We start from the raw sequence: 27,906 nt of genomic DNA, 5'->3' as shown, positions 1-27,906 counted from the left end.
TTCATTTCACAGACAAAAATATTTTAATTAAGAATATCAATGAGTAACGAAAATCCACTTCCAGAAAAAGCAAAGAAAAACGCTTCTTTGGCCGTGTAGAGGAACCATGATGAGAATATAGTTTATCAGTGTAATAAATTCACTTTCCTATAACTCTTTACCAAAAAAACCTCCTTTAAGTCATATTCTGGTTTATTTGACTGTTTTCTGTTTCTAACGTTCCTTTACATGCAGTATTTGACTGCAAACCTGCATTTTACAGTCTCTAGTAATTGAATCACTTCATCTTCTATAAACATCACAGGTTAAAAGAGCTTTCAGCATCTGAACTCCAACACAACATACAAACTAAAATAATTTGTTGTCTAGAGACCATAACAAATTTTAATGTGCATTTACAGAGTAAACAGAGGGCTGAAGGGAGTCAAACCAGTCAAAGTGAAGAATATGTATTACAAAATCCACACATTACTAAATTACAAAGTAAAAGTGATGTTTTGTCAAAAAAAGAAATTAAAATGTCTCTCGGTGGCACGACATATAGATAATATTAAAAACTGGCTTGCATGAGGACCAAAGTATGTCTACTCTGAAGTTATATCACACAGACTGTAAGCAATTTACAGAATTTAAGTTAGTTTTGCATATACAGGAGTTGCAAAATTAGAGAAAACACACTGAAATATAGAACGCACACACACACAAAAAAAGATGTATATATATAAACCTCCACACAATCATCAGGGGTTGGCCTAAGTCTGTAATAGCCACCATTGAACAAGAAGTAAACAAAAAGACAGGAAAAAAACTCACAGGGGAAAAAGAATAATATATTAAAAAGAGAAAAAAGAAAAAGAAAAAAAAACTCAAAAGAAAAATACCCTCATTTGTTTTCCAGAAACAACATCCTCTAGTCTGCTGAGCTGCTTTGTGGAATTAATTTTCTCCTCTCTATTTCTCATGCCAAAAAAAAAAAAAAAGGAAAAAAAGGCTTTTTGATAAAGTTTGCATGTATTTTATTTGGGTCGATGTTAAATCACTATAGTTTGTTTCATTATTTGGCCTCTTTTTGCTTCCAGGCTGGAATGGTTCTTTCAGTGTAGGAAACCAAATGTCATCCATGGTTAATTCTGTAATACTGATGACTCGCAGGCCAACCCCTGAGAAGTCAAGGATGAGGCTTCTCCTTGCCGAAAGAAAAGGAAACTAGGTCTTGCTGTTACAAAACGTTTGATTACATCACACCAGTTCTCTTCAAATAAAATATCAGTGATACGCCAAAGAAAATAAGATATATCAAGAAAACGTGGTATCCTCTTCTCTTTTTTTATAATTTTTATTTTATTTTATTTTATTTTATTTATTTAGTAATTTTGTTTGTACTTCCTGAAGAAGGTGCTCCTTGTGTAGAGATTTAGAGTACATTGGGTGCAGAGTGGTGGTTGGAGGTTAGGGTCAACTTTGCTGTCCGCTCCGTGGATTTTACAGGCGATTTGCTCTTTGCTTTAAGAAGAGAAAGTGATATTGGAAAAAGTCAGCACTTTTAGATTAAAGCAAAGCACCCTTCACAAAGCCACAAACAAGAAGCAGGACAGAAAGTCCATGGCTTGTAGCTATCCTCGCACCTGCGGAAGAAGTTATAAGATATTCGCTCATCTTGCAGATTTCCAATGCTCCTTATAAGGCTGTTTTAAACACATACATTTATATATTTAATTAGCTCGCCAGGTTGGCTCTGGTGCCCATGAATGTCTTGGCATGCACTGCAAATAACAACACATACAGAGTATTTCAGTCCCAGGGAAGGTTTTTGTTTTGCTTTGCTTTTCTTTCTCATCTGTCTTTTTAAACAATGTTACCCAGTGAAACCATACACTAAAAGGGACAAACCCAAACACCTTCCATCTCAGAGTGTTCTTTACAAAATCATTTCCAACATCACATCGTTGATTACTTACAACAAAATCATCTAGTGGCTAAAGAGTGTTTTCTTGTAAACTGGATGAGATCCTGGCAAATAGCTGTGCTATTTACAAGGGGGAAACAGATTGCCAAAGTGTTTGGATTATTTTTTTTGAGAAACTAGATTTTCCCAGTGGTTTTTTTTTAAATAAAGCTATGAAAACAATGGTACATATCATTATTTCTAAACACGTGACTTTATATTTAAGCATGTTAGCAGAAAAAAACCATTCAGGGCTAGACTAATTAAACTGAAATGTCCACACACCAAGAATATAAGTATTTGGATATAAGTATTGGAACTCCCTATATCATATAGAATCACATTCCAAATTTGAAACATATTACATGAGGTGAAAACCATAAATTTAATTTGGTTCCACTATAAATAGGAGTTCCAATTATAACAGATTAATGCATGATCAATAGATTTTATATCTGTGTTGTATATTTGGAAAGTATTAATGTTACAGGCATCAGTTCTACAACGAAGTAATAATGGTGTTATAAGTAGTCTATGATAATGATGGATTTGTGATAAATAGTTAAAAAAAAAAATCTATTGATCATGTATAAGCTATTTTTGTAAAAAATTTATTACTAAGCAGGATGATGAATTTCATTGCAGCCCCAAAAAGCACATTTGTCTCCTCATCAAGACTATACACAACGAAAGCAAAAAGAACTCCAGGAAAGTGCATTTTTTAAACCTTGCAGATATTTATCAGTAACACAGTTTCTTTATATCTTCTTGCTATGGTTATAAGTGTAGCAAGAAGTGTTTCTGTCCCTGTCTTCAGTAAATTTTTCCCTTCAAAAATGGGGATTAAACTAAATTCCAGATTTTAGATTAACACTGCTTACTTTAGTAAATATGTGATGCGAGATGTTGCATACATAGCAGTTGCCATGAAGCACTCTTAGTCCTCTGTCACATACACAAAACCTTCTAAGTAACAGTGATATTTCAATTATCCACGTGTGAACTGAATCTCTAAATGAATATTAACTTTTGAATGGAAACATCTCAAAGACATTACTGAGATGTTTCAAAGAAGTCCAAGGGAACTCTGAGCTTAGTTCCTACTGAAAGAAAACAGGTATGGGAAGCCTACTTATCTCCTGCCCGTCTGATAATGCTACCTGCATTATTACTTGAGCAATATTCAAGTACACTGCAGCACTTTTCTGAGCATCTCAAAACACTTGCTCTGTATTAGGAACAAGCAAACACACAGGCAAATTGACTGTGACTTCTTTCTGGGGCTTGTTCTCAACAGGTAGTATTTATGAACTTGAACTTCAGGGTTGAGGTCAGTTTGGGTTTTGTTGCAGTATGGATTTGTTCTCTCTTTATACAATGTGTAAAATTTGTAATTTGACAGATTATTATAAAGGGTTTTCTTTCTCTAATAAGGTTAGCAGAACTTAGTTACAACCTTTGTTAATGTTAGATCATTTCATGATGTATTCAATTATTTTCACTTGTTTTATTTCATTGAAATGAGGGTTTTTTTGATTGAACTAGGGAAATACATGGCTCAAGACCACTCTAAAGAGGTCTTTGGAGATACATTTCCTTTGCAGAAAATATGTATAATACAACTCAGAAGAATCTCATGGATATTTTTTTTAAAAGAGTTTTTTTAACGATTAATAGTGTTGCGATTTTTGAATTTGAAAGATGTGTGGAGGAGAAACAGTATGATATAAAATAAGTTTGATAAAATATTTCACAGTGGAAAATATTTGCAGGGAAAAGTTTCTTTGATTTTTGTTTTTTTTTTTCTTTTTTCAATATGACAATCTGTAGATCCCCAAATTAGGGGGTAATATATGATACAAACTCATGATAACCTTTGAATTTATAGTGTTCAATTTCTGCATAAATCATGACCTCCCTCCAATTGTTCTACGTACATGTTCTTCTCTAAAAAACAAGTCTGTTTATCTTGCAGGGGATTTAGGTTAGAGTACAAGCAGTAAACGCAGGCTAAAGCAATTCTGAACATGAGAAAAAATTTAGGGAAAATAACAACTGAAACAATTTCAGCTTCAATGTGAAGAAAGAGGCTATTAGGTTTGTTGGAAAAAATTGTCATAGACAGTGTCCTCTGTGAAGTTTTGGGAACCCGTTAGTATAGCCTAATCTGGTTTAATAGTTTCCAAAATGCTGTCTAACCCAAGCAGATAAATTTTCAATAATATATCAGCCCAAATAAAATTGCAACATGCAGTGACATGTATGGCTAGTAGGTGTGGTCTCATCTTTTCAGTGATGTTTTATGAAATAAAATTGAAGTTTAAGTATATTCAGGTTGGTTTTTTTTCCCAGAGATGTGAAAAAGAATTGTATTTGTTTTTTCATGAACCCAAGTGTTTCTTTAGCTTTTGAAAGAGTGAAAGCTGCCAATGAAGAATGAGCACATAGTGAAACTGAAAGCAGCTTTTTTAGACTTTTTTCTTTTTCTGTTCTATTTGCTCATATTTTATTATTTTGTTTTTCCTCTTCAAAGAAGATGTGACCAAAAATATTCAGATATTTCCATTTTGACTTCAAATCTGAAAGTCATGGGGTGCTTAAATCAGAGACTCAGTTCCACCATTTTAAACTTATGTCAGAGGCAAGGTACACATCAAAATCCAAATCAAAATATCTTGAAAATTCAAATATCTTGAAAATTCAGAGTATCCAGATTCAGACTTTTCATGCAGATGTATTTTAGTGTACTGTTCTGACCAAGACTTGAATCACTGGAACTGTGAGCAAAGTAATGTAAGTTAAAACGTGTCTATCTGTCTGACAGTTTGATAAATTGATTACTCATTATGTATCCATTTCAAGCATTATTTTCTAATAACATAAGGACAGCTAAAATAAATTTTATTGCACTTCAACAACGCTGGGTAAAACTGGGCTGCAATTATGTAACCCTCAAAAACAGTAACTCAGAAGAAGCAGCGTAGTATAATGTATGTGTATTTTGTTTCTACATTATTAATTAAACTTTACTTGATGTGTGTGTCAGACATTCTCAGAGTTTCACCTATCAGCCACTGGGATCCAGTTAAATTCCTCTTGTGAAATGTAAATACTTATTATTTTTCTTTTACTTCCTGCTACTAACACACATCCAAAAGAGCAAATGTTTATGAAATACTTAGCTTTCTCCTGTAAACAAGTACCATACTGCCAAAGGCATGTGATTACGAGATAAGTTTTTGTGCCACGGCATGAAAGAGTAGTTCATGCCATTAAGGTGTTTGAAACTGTGTTTTATTCAAATTCATGGTTTTCTTAAAGGTTAGGAATACAGAGAGAAAAAATTGTGATAAATAATTGTGACCTTAATGTTTAAAATAATAAAAGCATCTCTGTCAGAAATACTGAAGCGTATTTTGTGGCTCACAGTGTATGGACCACACAGGTAAACATCAATTTTGTTTTGTTAATGAAATCAGTTTTAGAGCATCTAAGTATAAAATAAAACCATCAGAAGTTATAAATTCTAGTAAACACTAACTGATCAAAAAGGTAATTACTCATTCCATGCCTGAATGACTACAGTCCCTGGCTTTCACTACGATATTGATCAGACAAAATTTGTGTAAAGATACATGGGATTTTGGGAGACAAGCAGAGAAAAGTTGAATAATTTTTTGGTTGAATAATTTTGCCCGTTCATTTTCTCACAACTGGATGAAACACTGAATTGTAAACTAAGCAGCTGCCTCGGGCACTACCAATTTTAGCATCTCCTATTTGTAGGAGTACCTTGCATGGTTAACCACCTTGGGTCTTAAGCAGTTTCCATCTGCGCTTTCTAAGATTTGGGACATAATAGCCTCCTGCATTCTGAGCCTCATACCTGTCAGAGACTCTGAAAATTGCCTTCTTACATTTAGGCATACAATGAATAGCATATTCTCATATCAATAACAGAAGGAATCTGCAAATTCAACAACACTTTACTATTTTTTTAAACATATAAGTTTAGTTAGGGTATCCTTAAATTTCCTTTAATTAGTAACCCACTGATCAATGCCTGAGCAGTGTCCTTGTTTTGTGCTGACCAGTACAGGAGACATACAACCAGTCACACAAAAATCCATCCTAGATTCTCAGTATGTATTACATTATACCAAAATATCCTTACGTATATATGGGATTGTGCTGAATATGAATTAATTTTGCTGTTCTACTAATTTTTGAAATCTTGGAAGTTTCATTTTTCAGGAATTTGTGCTGATGTTTTCCATCTTTAAGTGTCTGGTCTACTGTTTTAAAACACTTAGCTTTGCTTTGCTTTATCATGTTGGATTTTACATAACCTTCTTGTGAGCCCCAGTTGAAAACACGTGAAATCATAATTTTGCATGAGATACTTGCCTTAATTTTACTGGGGACATAAATTAACTATAAGATTTCTTGGAGGAGATTTGCTGTATCATATACATAAAGATAAATAAAATCAAGTATGGTTGATTTTATTTGAAGTTGTATTTGAATATGTCTCACACAGGTTTTTAATAAATAGATTTTTTCTCTCTGGCCTGTCAATTGCTATCATCCTTGTTCCTCTGAATTGCATAAATCATTGTTGTATATATGTCTCTTATACTGCTGAGATATATATACCCCTCTTCGTCTTCAGAGGAGTGACTTCTCATGTGTGTTTTAAGGCTCAGTCATCTGTGTTTGATTTTGAGGAACTGAATAACAGAAGATGACCAGTAAATATCAGATTCAATGCAGATCCTTTTGCTTAAGATTTCCCTCCATCTTTCTCCATTGGCTGTACAATAATCAGCCTAAACTACTGCAAATTGCTGTTTGAGCAAATGAATTTTTCTTATACACCAGAGGAGAAAGTTCTGAATTTCTGTTTGGGTTTTTTTTTCTTTGTTTTGGTTGGTTGGTTGGTTTGATTTTAGTTGGTTCTTTTGTGGCTTTTTTTGTGTTTTGGAAGAAAGCTGCTTCCAAATTGATTGAAGTTTAGAATAGGTTATGTCTTGAATTTCCCTGAAGTCTACTTAGATTTCACATTCAGTGTGTAGTGCTGTTCATCTGATGTCTGTTCCTTATCTGTCAGGGACGTCTAGAAGAGCAGATAAGGAAGAGGGATGGGATTCTAGATGGATGGTAAATCCTTAGCTTTCACTAGGTAAGGTGCCCAGGTGAACAGATGTGTTCAACCTTGTCATGGAGCAAAAAAAGTGACAACTTTCCAACCCCAAATAGAAGGGAGAATTCTGACAGAAACTTGAGCCACAATAACCCCTGGAGCTCTTTCTCAGCTAAGGCAGGCCACAACCTTTAAATTATTGCCGGCTACACCTGAAGTCATGTTCTAATGTAAATTTGAGATGGTAATACTTGGGAGAAGAAAAAACCTGAGGGGACTTCAAATATAGGTAGCATGTAGGAAAATGATACTTGGCTTCAGGCAGTGATTCAGAACAAGCCATAGTAAATCTATAAAAGGAGAACAAACAGCAGTATGAAAGGAGAAAAAAAGAAAGAAGAATGGAACTTTGAATAACTTCTGCACTTTCACAATGCCAAGATGGACAGAAGTAAAATTAAGTGTATATCGGTGTGAACAAATATGGGATTTTACATTCAGGCTAGTTTCTACATCACTTCCTACATTAAATCCTACCCACAGAAACAACTAAATCTCATCATTCTTTTCCTTCTATTGAAACATATCTGAGAGTCATCATTCTCTTTTTAATTCTTTAAAAAGTGTTCTTGTTTGTATCTCATTATTTACCTAGTGAGTAGAACCAGGCTTCCTAATTGGGCAATCATGCACTATGAATAAGATAAAAGGATCTCTAATGTCATTCTCAAAGATGAAAATGAGATCATCAAAATGTTTCAACCCTGCCATCCTTTCACTTTGAACAGACAGGAGTGAGGGGTGAGATCCCTAAACATATAATTCAAATGGGAATTTCATCAATATGTATAGATTTTCATACTGTTCTGATAAAACCAGCCAAAAATAACTGTTGAGTTTGAACACAGTTTTTCAGAAAGATGAACTGGATAGTGTACTTGACTTAATCCATTTCAGGTGTAATTTTTGGTCTCTCTTACGTCCTTTATCCTGTAATGCACAACTTCCATTCTCAGCAGTGCATTTCCTTCTGTTTTCATATATAGCTTTGTTTAAATTCTGTTCTTAGGTAGTTCAGTACTAAATAATACCTTATATATGAATATGATTAGGAAATCCTGATACAGTTCTACTGGTTTCACAAGTGTCATTCATTTTTGTAGCAGTTATCCTAAGTTTTATTCTAATGCTTATGCTTCTTTAGAAAACTTTTTAGGCTGTTTTGGTCTGAAAGTGGTCTAGGTATGTGAGCAGTTTGTCCCACTAAAATTCAGCTTCTGAAATTTTAATTTCCTTAGCATTTTCATATGATATTCTCCTAAACAAATTTAGAGTAGTAACATTTCAAGTAGTTAGATTCTTATTTGGTGAATTGAATTGTTGATGAATTGTCTGTGCAGGCGATATGTGGGGTAAGGCGTGTCAAAGTCATAATGATTTTTGAAGCTAAGGGACACAACTTTCAGCTTTAGAAGTCTATATTTCCTTCTAGCAGCTAGAAACATTTTTGTGCATGTGCTCAACTTCTTTAAATTTCATGTGATCATCCAAAGATATAGTGAGGCCTTGATGTCTCTGAACTGTTCAGTGTATGTAAAACTATGAGTACTTCCATCATCATTTATTTACTATATTATGGAAGCTTTTTAACCTTAATACTCAAACTTCCCTACCTGACTTTCTTAGGACAATGAGATTCTGCCTACTTTGGTCTCAGAGTCAGAAATGTCCAAGCATCAACCATTTGTAGCAGACATTCTATTTTTTTTCCTTCCTTTATTTGGTGTTTTTAGCTTGCAAAGTTTTCAAATCTCTTCATGTGTATAAGTAATGCAATGCATTGACTTCAGCTGTTTTAATGAGAGAGTACTTTTTGGAGAAAAGGTTGCTAAAAGAGGTGTTTGCAAATAGTTTGTGAAATACCAGAGTTAGCTATTTAAACAAAACTGAAAAGCAGGCCAGTATGCAGTGCCCATTGCAACAAGTTCAAAGATGAGGGGAAGGGGTGCAAGCTCAAGCAAATGCAAGCCCCCAATTGGACGACTGGTATTGTTTCAGAACAACTGGTGGCATGCTTTTTGACTGCTCTTATCAGCACTGGGCACCTTTCTCTCTTATTGTAACCCTGAAAACCATGGACAAAAAATGTCCTAGAATTTTTTTAATGTGTGGTAGAAAAAATAAAAACTGTTGCATTTGTATTCATCTGTATGAAATGGCTGATTCTAAAGGAATGCAATTTTTTCTGACTGTCCTGTGGTAACCCATCTCCATCGTATACTTGCATATAGCTATGCACTATCCTAAATGAAGGTCGAATTTAGGCTGTTAACAAAAACTATTCAATTGACTCTTTTAGCAACTGAATTCTGCTGTTGTAACGAAACATGACTCCAACACAAATTGCTCAGCATTTTAGTAATGTATATATATATGTGTGTGTATATTTGATATATGCCACTTAGTAATTAAACTCTTAATGGAGCCATTTCTGAATGATACAATAAAAACGAGAGTTTTATTTGAAGAAAACTAAAACTGGACATGTCTTTTTGCTCCTCTGTTTTTTGCACCCTGTTAATTCTTTCATCTATTGGAAAGAAAATTTAAGTGGGTGATACTTAATATTACTCTATTAATTTCAACAGCACTGTCATAAAAAAAAATATAAAGAGAGTTATTATGACACAGATGGAAGGAAAATTTAAATTTTTTGTAAATATTTCAACATGTGATATCGAATCCCTTTTCTTATTTTTCACACCTGACACTTAGGCTCATAATTGACGTACAGTCAACCTGATCTCCTTCTATTTATATAATTTATATAAGAGCTATTTTCATGGAACCCAGCTAAACTCCCACTGGGTGAATCTGGTTTCTTCTGTCTGATTCCTAGATGGTAAGTGTTTTGAGGCAGGGACCATTCCTTTGATCCTTCGTTTGCCTGGTGGATGATGCAGTTGTTTTAGAGATTAGAACAATGGCTCTGATTAACAGAAGGTACCTCTGTCTAAGAGCTGTGACTCACAAGCTCTTAATGGGTTTAGCTGGAGCAGTTTAAGATGACAGTGACTCCATCTCTCTGACTCCCCCTCTTATGGAAATTAAACCCCCAATAGCAGGTGTGATAGAAACAAACACCATGCCATCTCTTCATTTATCTCAATTTAACAACTCTGTGTTTTAGTTTATCAGCTGTCATAGAGGCTTATAAATTATGCATTTATGGCAATATAGAGGCTTGACACTGTGAACTGTGAAAGCTGAGAAGACACCTATTTCCTTCTGCCATCCAAATTTGGGGCAATAACTTCTATTGGAGCAAGAAAGATACTTTGGGTGGCAATATTTTAAACTGTAAGAGCTAAATCAGTGTTCACAATCCAAAACCTTTACCCTTGCTATTGCTGTGTTACAAGTAAAATAAAATAAAAAAGGGTATTGTGCCTACAACCACAGTACACTAGTTTGAAAGTGGTGTATTGTGAGAATGAAGCTTAAGTATTTGTGCCAAATATTGTATTAATTCTATCTTATTCATATTCTAGATTATTGAATTTTCCTGCTTTTATTTCAGATTTTCTCAACCTTTCTCATTACAGTTCTGAGATGTGGATTCAATCATAATATCATTCATTGATATTCAAAGTCTCTTCAGGTAAAAGATGGTCCCTGATTATTAGATATTGTATATGTGGGAATAATTCAATTGACTTCAAAATAAGTAATTGACCTGTTGTTTTGGCAGTGTTTCAGACAGGCACAATTCTTTGTAGTCATAATATCTAACAGTATTATTCTAGTAAAGGTCTTTGCACCATCTGAATGTATGGCTCCCCGTGAGACCTACTGCTAGTTCTTGGCTTCAGGATTGACTTGTTATTGCTCCTTGAAAAAACATCTTGACTTTTGAACTCTTCTTTTTTTCAGTTACACAGAAGGAACTGGAGATGGATACATCATCTTCTGTAGTCTTGTAGAAGTCACTTTTATAATCCTTATAGCCCCATAACTTTGATTTGATGGCTAAAATCCTCAGTCAGTGTCACAGGCAACAACAGTTGAGATAATAATGGCAGTAGAAACAGGACTGGTAGCAGAAGTAGCATTCACATTTGCTCTTTGTATTTCTGTTGATTGATGAACACATAGATTGAATGTTTGAAGCACTGCAAATGTGGCTGTGCATCTAATTTTCACATTTTTACAGCAGCTTTGTTCCAAGACAGTAGCATTTGACAGTAGATGGGGGAACAAACTTCAGTGAGGTGGATCTGACTAGAACACCCATACACAGACAGAATAGCAAGTTGCTCTGCCAAACACTATGATTGCAACTTCCTTATTATAGGGTAAAATGGAGAGTTTGGAGAAGAGTCTTCTCAAGGCTGACAGAAAAGTCATTAGTTGCTCTTCAAATGCCATTCAGCTTTGTCATCAACAAAGAAGGATTATTACTGTAGCTGTAAAGATGGTAATGTGTCTGGAATATCTTTGAAGCTTTTGAATTAATCAAATGTAAACTCCCTGTCCAGAGAATAAGAAAATATTAAAAGTGTTGAGCTTTCGAGGTAGTCTGACCTAAGATTGCAAAGAGAAGCACTAGAAAAAGGTTAATCAAGGTTGAAGAAAAAACACAAAAAACTCTGACGCAACAAAACCCACCACCAAGAATGCCCTCTCCCCCTGAATCTAAATGAGATGAAAACAGCAGTTTTTAGATTTTTACTTCCCTTCATTCTGTTCCTAGAAACCTTCACCGTACTAAACATCTTCAGGTGGTACATGCTGGGCAAAGTTTAGATTTTTCTTATAATTCACTCTATGAGTAGAAGAAAAGTCATCTTCATCTTCATTGAGCCAAATTTTTTGCTATTGTAGATGAATGATGTTTTTTAAACTTCAGAACAGTTGTATCCCTTCCAGTCAGGAGACAATTGCACCCATTCTTTTTCATTTTATGTGATGCAAAGGATTTTCATCATGAAGTAGGGCACCACAGAGGGGAAACTTCCTGTTTCTCATCCGAAGCAAAAATATCCTCTGCTTTACTGTATATCTGTCAAGTAACAAATGAGTTGTGTTCTGAAGCAAGGAAATCCCATCAGTTATTTCAAGAGCAGGCCCTGTCACATATGCTGCAATCTCTGACGACCCAGTGCAAGCTGTCTGATTGTGAAGTAATAAAAAGCAATTTGAGTGAACTGACAAACAAATCATACACAGCTTCTCCCCCCTCCCTATTTTCTCTCTTCTTCCTTTATATTTTTCTCTTTGTTTACTGCATGTGTGGGCAATCTAGTGGTTATTTACCAAATAAAGTTATATCAGGCATGTAGAGCAAAATTACTGCGATTTTGCTACTGAGAGAACTCCTGAGGGTGTCTTCTACCAGATCTTTGTATATGACTTTTGTTCCAAAGGTGAGGTTAGTCTGAAAGGTTCATTTTTACATAGCTAAAAGAAAGGAAGAGATATGATTAAGTGCATATGTAGCAATGACAGATGGGCAGTGAAACACACTGCTAATGTTACTAAAAGAAAAGGAAAGGTCTCAGTATACATGTGCATATAAAAATTACATTGTAGATGGAGAAGGACAAAATTAGTTTCCTATAGTTTGTACATTTAGTTTCCTCTGTGTTTGCTCTCACTGTTTCTTGATGGGCATCATAGGACACAAAAGTGCAGCATCCAAACACCATCACTTTTACAGAAATACAAGTTACAGTGGAGCTGCCATATATTTAATGACAAATTCCATTATTATCTCAGGAAATCTCAGAAAACCTATTTTCTCTTGTGATTTATCATTATTGCTTAATTATGGGCATACTTAAGGTTGAAAATAATATCTCAGATTTCACAGAGGATATGTTTATAACTAAGCATACCCAAGTACTCAGTCTGGTATGGACATATGGGATCTAATAACTCTTCAAACTTGTAGAACAAGAAAAATGAACACATACTGGTTCTGAGGGATTTCTCTCCTTAGTTCCTGAACCTGTACTTTTATAAGAGGAACAGAAATTGACAGTAGTGTAGTATCTGTGATTGGCAATGGCAGTGAGGGATGGTTACAAAAAGCAGATACCATTTTGCGTGTGACAGGACTTAGAACTGCAGATAAGCTGAGAAGAGTTTGTTTGTTACTGCGTTTAGATGAACTAAGCACTAGGAACGGGAGTTTAAGTATTTGTATGCATTTTGTTTGATCAGTAATTATGCAAAAATAAGGAATTAAGATGTGGGGTTTTTGAAAGAAACATAAGACATTAGTGAGTTCATTCTATATTGGAAGACTTGGCCTAAAAAAAAAAGGTTAGCTGCTATAAAGACCTTGCATTGCCATCTAAGGTATTTGGAGAAGATTAGCACTTCTCAAAAGATGTTTACAGTTCCAAGGTCGATAGCTAACTAGTTATTAGGGCTATATCAACTAACATGGTTTGAACTTATTCCATTATTTCAGAGAATCTAAAAAAGGTGGAGCAGCTTCTTTTCAGGAAGAGGAAACGAAAGCGTAAATTTCAAGTAGAAGCAGAGATTGCAGTGTATACGGGTTTAAAATGGGATAGTCATTGCATTATCATCTTGCAAGAATTTCTGAGAACAGCTGAATAACAACAGAACTGTCGCTTGGCTTTTGCTTTAATGCAGTCTTAAGAAAACAGAGACTTGACTTTTTGTTGTGCCACAATCACAATAATGGTTGGTGCCTCCCAACCTTATGGATATTCATAGTTTCTAAAAGAGTAACTGTGAAACCTAAAGACTCTCTAAATGAAGAAAACAGTAATGCTGGCCATCACCTTGATGGAGGCTAGAGCAGACATTTGTTCCTTTGCTTTAAGAGGAGATGGAACATAAATAAAAAAGAAAAAAACAACAACACAGAAGTTGGTTTATATCTCAGAAGATTTCAAATTGGACATAATTTTTTTGCTTAAAATAGATTAATAATAAAAGATTCCTAGATTCTGTAGATTAAAACGGAGACAGGAAGGTATGTCATCGGTTTATGAGTATCAACAGACAGATGAAACATGTTTTAATCCTCTTCTTTTGCATTCATGTCTGATGATCAGCTTCTCACTGTGATTTATGATGCCAAGAATCCAGACCATTCTGTCTTCGGTGAGGACCACCTTCTCCTTTTCAAGTCACTCACTGCAACTCTGCTATCATCCACAGGAAGTTTTGGCATGTAGTTAGGTTAATAGTTGAATTTGTTACTTCATGAAATAACAAAAAGTTGCTAGAAATGTGAAGAGTCCAAACGTAAGCAGGTAGAAAATGAACCTTATTGTCACTTCTTCATTTGTAGTTGTTCCCTTTTTGAGTTCTCTGAGACTGATCTTCTTGAGTCTGAAAAGCAACTAACGGTTTTGAGTGCTTTAACAGAGCTTTGGCAGAACAGGAAGAGTTTGGAGGATATACACATTTCCAGCACAACAAATGGGATATACACATTCCCAGTACAACAAATTCTTCAGACCTTTTTGTTGTCATAAATGTTGAGTCACTTGAATTCAGGCAGCAAAGTTTGTCCAGATTTGTATCCATGAAACAGTGACATTTGGTGCAGCCTGGAGACTATTTAGCTTCCTTTCACCTGAAGTCATTTTAGCTCTTGGACTTCATTTAATTGCAACATTGTTTAGAGTTACAAGGATTTCTCATAACTCTGTGCTCTTCCCTTTGGAACAAGATAGGTTGTTATGAGTTATGCAGAAAAAAAAGTCTGTCACTCCACCTGCATAGGACAATTTCTGGATCTATGCAGATTACCCTGTCAAATTACTCAGATTCCTGCTACGCTGTGATGGGTTACTTCATTTGCTGCAGTCCATAATTATGAAATGAAAGGGTCAAGATGGGTTAGCTTTGACTTTTTCTTTCCTGACTTTTCTGGCTTTGAGTTAGTCATTTAGGACTTCTTAGTATATTATATGAAGACTGTCTGTGGGAGTGTCTGTTCTTGTTAGCTATTTCATCCTATACTGAATCTCCATTACACTAACAATAATAAATATCTTTTTTTTACACTTGCATAGTGTTTTCAGAGTAGTGCAAAATACTGAATGGACCTCATACCACTTTAATTTGTCAGCCCTGGCTATTTAGCTCCCTCACAGTTATCACAGATATTTTTTCTTTTGCGTAAAGGAGAATAGCAGAAATATCTATTCAGTTGGGAAATGATGATGTTTTAAAATGGTGATGACTGTAAACTGCTTTTCTGGAGCTACTTATTAAATATCTATTGTTAAGAAATAAATGAAATTCTGCAGTGTGCTTCAGGATAGAAGAAGTCGAATAGAGTGCTATCTACCTTTCAAAAATAAATGTTGGGGACAAAATATTAATAAAATCAGAGTCAATTTTTCATATATTAGTAGCTGATCTCTTCAGAAATGGCTGAATAGAGAATTCCCAATAATTTCAGAGTGTCATGTTTCCCATTGCTGTAAACGTATTTTACAATAATCTGTGATCATGGCAGTAAAATTTATTGCTTGCCAATAACTATGCACCGGCTCCCTAATATTGGAGAATATTTGATACAATTGCCTATGGTTACTAATATATCTCCCTTCAAGCAGTATTACTCAACATTAACAAACACATCATAATCAACCTCTATGTCTTTCAAAACATGTAGTTAATAATGATACATTTGTATTCAAACACGATTGTGTGTTCTAGGCTGGATGGATGCACTGCTTACGTATAGCGTAATCACACAGCTGTCTGGGCATGCATATATATAGTTAGTATGAGGATGAAGAAGGGAAGAGTTTCTCATTTGATTAAACAAGGAGACTGTTGATTCTGCATCAAAAAAAGAAGACTGTTAATGTCTATGACAACTTCTTTTTGCTTTTTTGAGGTGTCACAACTGACATCTCCCTTTCCTCAGCTGAAGTTGCTCCTCAAAGTTACATAGAGCTAAACCCCCTCCCTGCCTTTTGTTCCCATGGCTATTTCTGTTAGTGTAGAATGACTGTAAAATGGAGTGAAAATCCAAATCTCACCATAGCTGGAAAAGTGAGGCCAAGATTTTCTGAAGTAAAAGAAAGTAAATCTTGGTTCTCATGAGTTAAACCGATGTTCATCACAAATATCACAAATAATTAGTGTAGCAAGCGACTATTAAATTCAAATTAGGCCTAACAGTGATTTTTGGTACACTCTGTTTCTTCAGTACATAAGCTACACCTCTGATGAATGCAGAGTTTGCCTGTGTTTTTTCATAAACAAAAATGAATTTATAACATAAATTATATTTTTATCGGTTTAATTTTTAAATTATTTATGATTGTGATTGTCTGCACTTGATCTGCAGTAATCTTTGCTCAAGTGAAAAATAAGGGATTAGTTTTTCTGTATTGTTTTTTCTTTTTACAGGGACCTTTCCATGTAATAATCTACTGCTCTCAAATTGCCAATGTCCAGTAATCAGTCAAGATATTTCTTGGACTAAAGACATAAACAATACTATAGATTCAATTATATATCAAAAATGATTTAGTGGATTAGCTGTTTTTTTATATACTTTGGCTGCAATGCAGTGTAGTCTGTTGCTACATATTTCATAAACCTCTAACTCTTTTAATTAATTTCACATAGACTGAATAGAAACCAGAGTTTTCCATTTATAGAAAAGTCTGCTGCTTTGAAATGTATAAGTCCAATGGAAAATAAGCAGTATATACATTTATCTGAGAGCAAAGCAATGATAGAATGATGGTTTAATATAAACTGAAATATTTGTTTTCTTTTAACAGCTTAGATGTTTTTTGGAAGAGCTAAAATATAAAAGTGGCTCAATTTCAGGGAAGGAGAACTGGATGTAACTTTTAAACAAGCTTAAAAAATGTATACAGAAATAAAATAGTGGTAGCACATAACACCAGCTTTTCTAGGAGCAATACAAATATAAGAATTTTCATATGAATAATCATATTGTTCCAATCTGTAATGAAATGTATTTTCCTTATGAAAAGTTTCTCTAATAGTATGCCTGTAAGATGAAAGTGATTTCACAGTAGATGTGCTATTAAATTTATGATATTCACTGCTTTTTATTTAATAACACACTAGCAGAAAAATGATGCATCAGAGTTAATTAGGTTATTTTCCATTATATATTTTAAGGTATGTTGTGATTTCCTGCCTTACATTGGGCCCTCAGTGTAATCAGAAGTAGCTCAGAAACCCTTCAACTTACACAGTTTGTTTTCCAGAGGATATTTGATAATTTTCAATGTCTCAATTTTTTATCCTGTCCATCTCTCTATTGCCATCATATAGTGCTGCACCTTCTGTATATTCATAAGCCTTTGCATAACTGTGAATTTTACTGTATCAACGTAGAAAATGCAGACTGATATTGATAGTAGGTTATTTATATAGTACTGAACAAAATCCCCCAAACAAAATGTGTAGTATGTTCATTTCTACATGACAGAGAATGGTGGCATTTCCATTTCAACCCTTGTTTTAAAGCTGATGGTCAAGCACTTGCAGATGACAACAACACATTTTCTGACAAACCCATGGTCTTTCTAAATCCTACACAACAGAGAAACTATGTGGTGTATCTAAGGTTTGCTTAGATTTAGAAGACAAGTTCCTTATGAAAATAGGATTGATACTAAAAGTAAATTAATTTCACCAAATGTTGGAAATACAAAAATTAGGTGACTGGTGCAAAATAACTTAGGAAGAAACACATCTGGATGAGTGTTTTATTTAATTTATCATGCACAGCCATCTTAAAATGAAATGAGTCATTCACTGACATGGCCCTCTCTCTCCACAGACACTACAGGGAAAGCTAAACTTCGATTTGAGAGTTAGCCCTAGGTGGATAAAACCAGCTGAGATAAAATCCGCATACAGAAGTTTAAGGTTTTTTTGCTTCTTCTGCTCGGAAATTCATTCTTCAGATTTTAGGAAGTAAGCAGATATCAAGAAGAATAGAACCAGAAAGAAGGAGGAATAACTGAGCACCACACTCTTCCTAGTCACAATTCCTGGTTACCTTGTTGATTTAGCCTCCTTTTGCATGCTGGTAAGCAATCAAATGAAAGCTCAAAATGCTTTACCATACCTGATTGTGGACTTTGTTTGGGGATTTTGGCTGCTGCTCCAGGGCTGGAGGTGGCACGCACACGCTGATTGGCAGAATTGTGGATGCTACTTGGGACAGCTGCTGAGATGTTTTTACGAGGTTTCATGTCTTGCAACCACATTGGGGATGCCTCAAAGGCTTGCATTCGCCGAGAGTGGCTGTTAGCATTGACCTTGAGAAATGCCTGGGCCTTGTATTCCTGAAGGTCTCCATAGTTGGCATCGGTCACCCTGCATTCATACAAGCCTTCATCCTTTTTCCTCACTTTTGAAATCTGCAGCTTGTGGGAGATGTCATTCCCTTGTACTTTCACTGTCTGCAAATTTGCCAGGAAAAGAAAACAAAGAAACAAATATGTTGTCAGGAATTTTTCTTTCTCTGCAAACTCTACTGACTCTACTGACATAGTGCCAAATTAATCAATGGTGTGATTGTGCTTTCTGCAGGGAGGTTACATCAAGGATGAGTATGGCTAATTGTGTCTATGAGGATGCCTGACATTTTCTTTCCAAATTTGCTTAGATGGTTTCCTCTGAAATATAATTAGCCTCAGACAAATAACCAAAACTACCATGCTCATTTCAATTAATTGCTTAAGATCATGAATATTCTTAATGAGCTTTCTTATGTAAACCTGGTATCTGTGCACTTCTTTGGTTAAACCTTTCCAGTTAGTTGACTTAATTGAATAATTCAGTTTTTGAACTAGTGCATTAACAATTTTACTGGAGATGTTTTCCAAGATTTAAACTACGTTAAAAACTAATTATTAGATTAGTTTGTACTCTTCACTACATTGAAACTGTATATTTGACATTCAGTTTATCTCCTTAAAGTGTATCCAAAGCCTTGATATTTTTTGTCTGTTAATGATAACAAGACATTTTGTGTCAAGTAGCCTATTTTGTCTCATTTATATAAGTACGTACTTATTGAAAGTTCTATATCAGTACATATTCAAGATCGATTTAAGAGTTGTCAGCTGAAAAAAGACTTCTGTTTTATTTTTAATTGGTTTTAATATTTGAAGGCAACATAACATTTTTGTTTCAGATAATTAAAACACGTAAGTTATACATTCAGAAATATGTGATAGGTATTAAGATGCATTGGGAAAAGTTAACACAGGTTCCCTTCTGTATATTCATCACTTTAGAGAGTTTATATTTCATTAATGTTCTTTTACTCTCTATCTGAATGAATATCTGTTTCCCTACCAGAAGCCAGTTAAAACATGTTCAGTGGTCTCTAAAACTTCAGCTTTGAAGAACTTCTGAACATGGTTTACTTTCACTGTTACATAAACATGGATGTAAAGGTTGCTTTGTGCCATACCAATAACAGGCAATAAGGAAACATCAGGATGATGAATTCACGGTAGTTAACAAAAGTGGAGAACTGTTAGATTGAAGTTAGCACATGGTATTGGTGATTGTAGAAAACATTGTTTCTGATAGCTTGGCATACTGTAGTCACCAGTGTTGGCAAAGCACCTATTCTGCCTGCTTGATAAATTGAAGAGCAACACTTGTGAATATGTTATTGCTTTAAGGTGCTGGATGGACTGTATAGTCTGTTGTGTTGTACCCAGCTCTGAATTTATACTTGGCAAACTGAGTTGAAAGTATGGATTGCACACTTAGAAACATAATATGTGTGATATTAATTACACAGAAAGTGCTGGATAGTTATTTAAACCATATTCAATAACAATATATCTCTCCTGAACAGTTTATGTTCAGCAAAAGTATTAAAGAAGTTTCATATGAATGGAAAGAGGATGCATAGGTCATATTTTGCCTTCATTTGCTTCCATACAATAGCCACAAAGTTAACAGTGTTGCATAGCACTGGTGAAAAACAGGATTAGTTTTGGCTTTTGCATTTGAAATTTAGAAATTGTTGCTGGCAGCACATATGCATGTTTTCAGTTTGTCCCTGATTATCATTTAAAACTGATAAAGAGGTGTATTTTAGCAAACATTCAGTATATTTTAGGATTTCTTTAAAGATTACTAAATGCACTTAAAAGTTATTTCTTCTTTTCATGATGATAATTTACAGTAATACTCATGGACACTGAGTATGTCTTCAGAAAAAAAAAGAAAAAACAGTTACATTTGTAAAAAGTGATTTTAGACATCTATGAAACATTGCCTTTCTTTTTATTACAAATGTAAAATAAATGTTTTATGCAAGCTTATAGAAACACTATAAATACCCTATTATGAATTATTATCATAAACAGTGAAAGAGATTTGTTACTTCAGAGATGAGACAAGCTTTAAAGCCTATATTGTGTTTCAGTTCTTATGGATTACTACAGAGATTTTAAAGGAGACAGTATTGATAGGTAATGAATTGTCTGCTAGGCCTGTGTGTAGTGGAATAGTATCCAAAGTCTACATGTGGACCTAATTTGTAAGATAGTCTACAAATGTAACTGAATATACGGCCCATGGCACAAATTTTTTATAGTGTATGGTGAGAAGTATCATAGGAAATGTAAGTATGGCTAGAATAAGTATTGTTTTGAACATAGTATATCTCAATTTTCATTTAAAAATGCCCTTCAGCTATACCTTGCTGCACTTTGACCTGATGTAATTATTTCGTTAGTTCTTTGTAGGCATCAAAAGCAGCAGAGTAAAAGATTTCACAGAAATTATCCACCTCTATTTGTTGCTGGTTTAAGTTTTGCTGGTACTTACAGCCTTGGCTGTAGCTAGAAGGCACTTCCAAAGGGATTTTACTGGAGAAAGGGAAAACCCCTCTGGGCTCATAGAGAACACTCATGCTGCAGTATCTGCTAAGTATCTGTGTTTTTCCACTGCAGTGAGCACCACACCATGACCCCACCACTATACATTTCTTGGGATGCTGAGGAAGGAGGGTCTGAACTATTCTGAGGTCAGAAACAGCCCTGTGGCTGTGCCTGACTCAGGACGTGGGTCTGCTGAGGAAGAGTTCCTTTCCCTGGACAAGGGCTGGAGTAACGCTACTCATAATTCTGTTGAGACAACATTCTGGTTTAATCTCCAAACAGCAGATTGGTAACTCTGGTGTCAGAATCTTACTTTCTTAGAGTCTCAGGGACCAAGAGTGGAAATTACTCCCAAGAGGGAGGTCTTGACCAAAGTCTTTCTGAGCTTTCTTTCTGCCAGAGGGCATGGCCCTGGGAAAGCACCCATTTAAACAGCTGTACACCCCGTTAAAGGGAAGTGGAGCTTCACAGACAAATTTCAGCCTTAGAACCAGCTTTGGAGTGCTAAGGCAGGCTCAGCAGTTACCCGGAGTAAATGAAAACAAGAGGTACAAGGAAGGATTGGTGCACAGAGTCTGTTAGTGGTCTACTGCCTGTGCCATGCTGGCCAATGCCTCCATGCCCAGGAGTGTGGGGGGCTGCATGGGGCAGGGATGCCCTGGCACCTTGCCTGGGCCGGCAAGGAAGAAGTCGTAGAATCACAGAATCAATTATTTAGGTTGGAAAAGACCTCTAAGATCGTCGAGTCAACCGTTGAGCTGCGGACTGCCAGCCTCCTGCAGCCTGCAGTGAGAATGGGGAGGAGATGCGGGGCAGGAACAGACTCGGCCCTCCGAGGGATGGGCTTTTACTGGGGAAGGGACCCCCGGTCGGCGGCGCGGGGGGCTGCCCGCACCCTGCGGCGACACTTACGCTGATCTTCGTGCCGTCGCTGTCCAGGTCCCGCTCGGGCAGGAGCTCCACCTGCAGGGAAAGGAGCGCCTCCGTGGGTCGCCGGCCCCCGCCCCGCTCCGCGCCCCGCTCCGCGCCCCTCTCCCGACCCTCCGCGGAGCCCGTGCAGCGGCGCGCCGCGCCTGCCACCTGCGGGCCGCGCCGGGCACAGCCCGGGACAGCGGGGACAGCCGGGATGCGTGGCCGAGGGGCGCTGCCCCGCGGACCCACCTCCCTCCCGGCTGGCGTGGGAGTCTTTTCGGGGCAGCTGAACGCCGAGACCGGTGAGGAGCGGGCAGCGAAGGCGAAGGCGGGGAAGAGCGCCCCAGATGGCAGTGTAAGTGGACATGGCCCCTCCTGTCCCGTTCGGAAGGATGAAATTGCGCAGCTGTGTTATTTTGGGGTTTTTGCTTCTTCTGGGGCATTTGTTCCCTCCTACTTTCCCCACCCCTGCCAAGAGCGTGCCCTCCTGTGGCAGCTACCTACGGCTGCCAACTCGACTGTGCTGGCTGTAAATTGGAGGGCATGTGTAGGATCTTGCCACTTGGGAAATAAAAAATTCCCACAAGAAGCAGTCTTTGAACAGCTGCTTTCCAAAGGGAAAATCTAAGAGAGGGAAAAAAAAAAAAAAAAAGAAACAGAGGGAAAAATAATAAAAAAAATTAGACTTTGAAAAATCTGCGTGGTTTTGTGAGCATCCCTAGCTGCATTCTGGGAGTGACAGGCACCAAAGGCACCATCCCTTGAGGTGGGCATTTTTGTCTGCAGGTTCCTGCATTGTTATTTCATGGTCAAAACTAAGTCCCTGGAGAGATACAGAACCTCTCTCTGGTCCTTCCTTCTGGCCTCCCTTTCTTTCCTTCCCCCCTTTCCTCTCTTCCGTGGCATTCTCCAGGTGGTTTGAGGAATCCATGGCAGAGGATTAGTACCTGAGTGCCTGTCACCTCAGCTCCAGCCTCTTGGTCCTCAGCTGCCCGCAGAAACCACCACTGGATTTCGAGGTACACCGAAGTGGAGCCACTTTGGAAAGCACAAGACATCTCCACGTTCTGCCCTTCTGTGGCTGTGACATTTCGGGGAAACTCTGTGAATTTTGCTGCAAAACAAATGCATAATATGTTGGGATCTCTTGCTACCTACTGATTGTTTATGCTCTGCTTTTTGTGTTGCCTTTTTTGTTGTTTCTCCTTCCCCCTCTCTTTTTAATATCACTGTTTGTTTTTCTCATTCTCCCTCTTTTCTGTTTCTTTTATTTTTTTTTTCCAGTTTCCCACACATTATCTTCCCTGGTTTCTCTCACACCTAGATATGTTTGTACTCCCTTAGGCACAAATCCATTCTCTTTACACTCTCAGTTCTGCTCACAGGAAATGCTATAGACCCCCCTGCTTGCACCCATGGGCTAGTGAAGTTTCACATAATTAGGTCCAAATACCCTTGGGCAGAATGCAGTATTTCACCAGATTCACTGAGGGATTTTGTGCAAGACCAATTTAGGAGAGAAACAAAAATTCAGACTGATTTTTTGTATTTTGGAGGGCTGAGCTGGAAACCTGTAAGTTGTTAAACCTTCTGCAGCCAGCTGAAACAGCTGTTGGCAGGGGCAAGTCTGGACATTCTTCTGAGTGCATGTTACAATCACTCATCAAATGTCCATTTTAAAGGCTTTGTCTGAATTAGTTACTGTTTCTGAGAACCCCTGCTTGCAAGATTATGTATAAACAAACCAAAAATCAATTCATCTTCTGTTTCTCTGTCCTAGCAGACACTTTCTAGAATTAACCTTCACATTTGTATCCCAGCCCTTTAACAAACCGAATCTGCCCATTTCAGTGTACCACTACTAGGTTTAAAAGCTAATCTTGATAGAAGTAGTCCAGGGCATCATTAATTGTTTAAGTCTCAGTCTTTACTTCCTTCTCATCCTTTCCTATAACTCACTTTAAAATTGTGCAACATAATGAGTCATGATAGTCAAGTGAGGGGGACTACAGACAAACAATGTAATAAATACATGCTGTCTTTCAAGAAGAGGAAATTTGGAAAGACACTGCAATGTCGCTTTCTGTTATGCATTGTTAACAGATTGACTAGAGCATATTATGATGCAAAGGAAATGCAATGTGAAGGAAATATTGCTCGTTGTCTCCTCCCCTCTTCCTCTCTATCCAATCTTCCTAGCCAACCTGGAATTGGTGGGATAATTTGGTAACCAGTGTTACTTCTCCTTCCCCTTTTATTTGTGCATGGGAACACATACTTCCAAATCTGCTATCTTCATATTTCACAGTGTCCCCTTTTCTGACCCCCACTCCCACCAGTCAGCGATTGCTAGTCACCGAGTTAAGCTGCCAAATGGACTGTGCATTATGCGTGTCCGGGGCTAGTAAGTTTGTTTTGGGGGGATTTTTTCTTGTTTGTTTGTTTGTTCTGTCCCCCTCCTGCTCAGTGCGCGTGAGCGGTGTGGGGGCACACGGAGGGGAATACAGACGCCATCCTCCCCAGTCGCACCGCCAAGCGTAAAGCCGGCGGGGAGCTGCCGGCAAGGAAAGGCGGGCAGGGAGCAGGGGACGGCGAGCTGGGGGCGGTAGGAGCGGGCATGAGACTGAGGCACCGGGCGAGTCAGCGGGCAGCGAGCGCAGGGGGCGGCCAGGAGCGATCTGTCCATGGTGCTGACAGCGTCGCCGCAGCCTCGGGGTCCCGAACAACCGGCTCCTGCAGCGCCGGGGCTGCTTGAAATGCAAGGCGCGCCTTTCGGTGGAGAGGGAGGGAGGAAGGCGGCGGGGGTGGGGGGAGGTATTCAAAGAAGTCGATTTTGTCTTTTTCTCCCATTTTTGATGGGGGTGGGGAATGGTAGAAATACACAGTCACAGAATCGAAATGAAGGTCTGACTCTGAGGGTTGCAGGATAATAAGAGAGGAAAGGGAACACAGCATGAAAGGAGACTGCAACGTCTTAGGGGAAGCAGTAGATTTAGCCATCCAGTATTTGGTCTAAATGCAATAATTATGCATGCACTGGGAGGTGTTTCTTGTACGCATATATGCCTATATACAAGCTGTCAGAACTCAAACACATGCATGTCCATTCCCCAAAACCCCTTTACTCTTCTGCAAGATGCCTGTTATTTCCCTCTTTTCAGTCAAGTAAAGGAAGTCTGTTATATGTCTACTTTGAGGAAACTTCTCACTTCTTTTCCTATTTACAGACAAGTTTTTGAACTAAATGTAAACCTGATTCTTGTTGTCCTCATCTCTTACCCACTTTAGTTTTTTTTTCTTCTTTCACCTTTCTTCCTTTCTTTTCTCTCCCCCCCCCCATTCGGTTCTCAGTCTATTTTAGCATAGAAAATCACACACACGTATTTGACAATAAGGGGTCTTACCTTGGGTAGAAAGTCCTTGTTGAATATACATAACTGAAAAGAAAATGAATCCAACATAAGCTAGAAAGATCCCCATCATTCCAAGATGAAGAAGTCACATCAGGGTAAAAAAAAAAAAAGCCAAAGATGCCCTCAAAAAAAAGAAAGAACTGATGTATGAGTGTATGTACGTATCTCTAAATATATGAACAGAAAGCAATTTCTAATGTTACAAAAAGGCTCTGTATTGTAGCCCTAGCTGCGACACTGGTAGCATTCTGCTACTCGATGGAGTCTTTTTCCTTGAGAAGAGCGAGTATTGCAACACAGTGTGGTTCAGATGAGCTGTCTCAGGCGCTGTGTTGCTTGAAGTCCAGACTCAGACTAAAAAAAACACAAACCGTTGAAAAGTGAGTATCAGCTGCTTTCTGCGCCTTTTTTCAGCTACCTGGCAGCTTCGCCCAGCGTCAGCTCTTGCTGCTCAGGATGTCGTGATGACTGCCCTCCCTACACACTGATCCAGTTTGGGAAGAGAGGAGTAGGGGAAAGAAAGGAGGGGGGAGGGGAGGAAAGAGAAGTCTACCGTGCTTGCATTGCTTCAACTTTTCCCTCTAATGGCTGCGATAATGTCTTTAACCCTTCCCTCTCCCTCCCCAGTCTCTACACCTCTACCTGTTCTGACTTCTGCTGGCTATGATGCTGGGGTAAAGCTGCGGGGGTTTTGTCGCTTTTTTTTTTTTTTTCCCAATAGTGTACAGTTTATGATCGTAGAGAGAGAAGGGAACCTTTACTGTACTGATGTAATCTTCGGTCTTACATCCCAAAACACTCAGTGGCTAAGAGGGCAATGCAGTGGTTTGATTTTTGGTGAGTTAAGCTGTTTCTGTTTTCTCCTTTTCCTCTCCCTTTTACAGGGTCTGAGGGGAAAATAGTTACTTAGTAATCCTATCGCACTCACTACTGCCTGCTCCAAATAACTATGCTTCTAGCAAATTACACTAAAATGTTCTTCATTTTGTCTTCAAAGACAGATAAAGAGGAGGATAGTTAGAGTGTGTTTAGGTGGCATTATACAGATTTCTGCAGAAAAAAATATTTAGCTAGATAAAAATGGATTTTGATATGTTACAGATTATTCACAGTAATATGTATATATATTTATGTACACCAGAGAAGGTGTTTACAGCATATTAAAGAATGTTTCCTTCTGCAGTGAATGTTTTCTTCCCTGTTTCTTGTTTTCTGCCTATGTATATTAATACTGTTTAGACAAGAGAGTAACCTTGACTGTATTAGGTGATCAAAACACCTTGAAACACATCTGCACTGAGAGAAGTTCTCTGACTGAAGTCGTCCTGCTGCTTGTAGTAAGAAGACATCTAGAAAGTGCTTGTTGCACGAAGCAATCACCAAATACCTTCTTAAGGATGAGACAAAGACTAAATAGAAACTGAAAAGAGCACCTGATAATCTCTCAGACTGCCAAATAGCTGAATGTAACTGCTAAACACAAACTGAAAAAAGCTACAAGCCATACCGAATTAAGAGAATTTTGTCTGCATGGGCAATATGTTTTTCTGCAACAGAACAAGTTCTATCATTCCTGGCAATAGAAGTGCAGCAGTTCCACAATGGTACAAGATGCAACTTTCACCTTACTCACTGCACCAGCCAAATTATTGTATGCATACAAGACATCTGACATAGTTGCAGAGATCTCCTTCACAGGACTAATTCTAACTGACTGGAAAACAACCTTTTTGTCTGCATTTTAATTTTTTTTCCTAATAATTCCATGAGTTTCCATCTTTATTTGTGAAAATAAGGGAACCATTTCCCCATGGTAATAGCCTATTCCACTGTTGTCATATATAAAGCATAGCAATAATTCTGAGTCAAAAATTAGTAAAATAAATCAACTACCATAAATCAAATAGGAAAACAATTATGTTACCTGAAAGATTTCCTATTACCACGGAGTTTTAATTACTTCAAAGGAGGTCATGATGGATATATTCAAAACCAAAGAAAGCCTGTAAAACAAAAGAAAAGTACTAGTCTTTAAAGGTGGTGGACCTGCATTATCTGAAATAGCCAAGAATTGTCAGTGATTCAGGGATTAAACATACACTGTAAAGGTCTTTACAGGTTCAGATGGTGAATGTTTCAATAATTTCTATAAAAGAAATCCATTCCTTTTCAGATTGGTAGCCAAAATCCTAAGTCACTCCTGAAAATGAAGGCTGATTATAGGATTCACTTCAAACCCATGTACGTCATCAGTAATCAGTTGAAATTACAAATTAGAGACATATTATCACAAGTCAAGTTAAATGTAAATTAGACAGAAGGAAAAAGAATCTAAGCAGTATCTCCTGTTTTAGAGGGAAAGCAGAAAATAAAAGTAGATCACTTTTTTCTCTTTTATTTGCCTATTTCAATTCAAGACAATTGATAGGTAAATTTAATTTTATCAGTTTGTAATTTAGAAAGAAGAATATTTCTCCCAAATACCCTGTAGTCAATGGAACTAATTAAAATTATATTGCTGTCACAGGGACATACAAGATTATGTATGTGGTTATTAATATATGAGAATTGAAGATGTATTAG

General features: G+C 37.2%; 1 protein-coding gene across 4 annotated transcripts; it reads right to left on the bottom strand.

The window, feature by feature from the left end:
- VSTM2A (V-set and transmembrane domain containing 2A) lies at positions 1–25,969 on the bottom strand. 4 transcript variants are annotated; one of them, XM_017814935.1, is made up of 5 exons: positions 25,315–25,968; positions 22,858–23,024; positions 21,911–21,961; positions 18,214–18,550; positions 1–1,625 (listed from the first exon to the last, which is right to left on the bottom strand). In XM_017814935.1, the coding sequence occupies exons 1-5, from the start codon at positions 25,391–25,393 to the stop codon at positions 1,549–1,551; spliced, it is 711 nt and encodes a 236-aa protein (XP_017670424.1). In that variant the 5' UTR covers positions 25,394–25,968; the 3' UTR covers positions 1–1,548. The 4 variants fall into 4 exon arrangements, with proteins under 4 accessions (XP_017670424.1, XP_017670423.1, XP_017670427.1 ...); XM_017814934.1 differs by having other exon boundaries at positions 1–1,503; positions 25,315–25,965; XM_017814936.1 differs by lacking the exon at positions 1–1,625 and adding an exon at positions 1,635–1,763 and having other exon boundaries at positions 25,315–25,969.
- Between the last annotated feature and the right edge of the window lie 1,937 nt (positions 25,970–27,906).

Source organism: Lepidothrix coronata, unplaced genomic scaffold (genome assembly GCF_001604755.1).
Source record: "Lepidothrix coronata isolate B3197 unplaced genomic scaffold, Lepidothrix_coronata-1.0 Scaffold47, whole genome shotgun sequence".
Lineage (NCBI taxonomy): Eukaryota > Metazoa > Chordata > Aves > Passeriformes > Pipridae > Lepidothrix > Lepidothrix coronata.
Note: the sequence above shows the minus strand (reverse complement) of the source record. Positions and strands in the feature narration are given on the sequence as shown.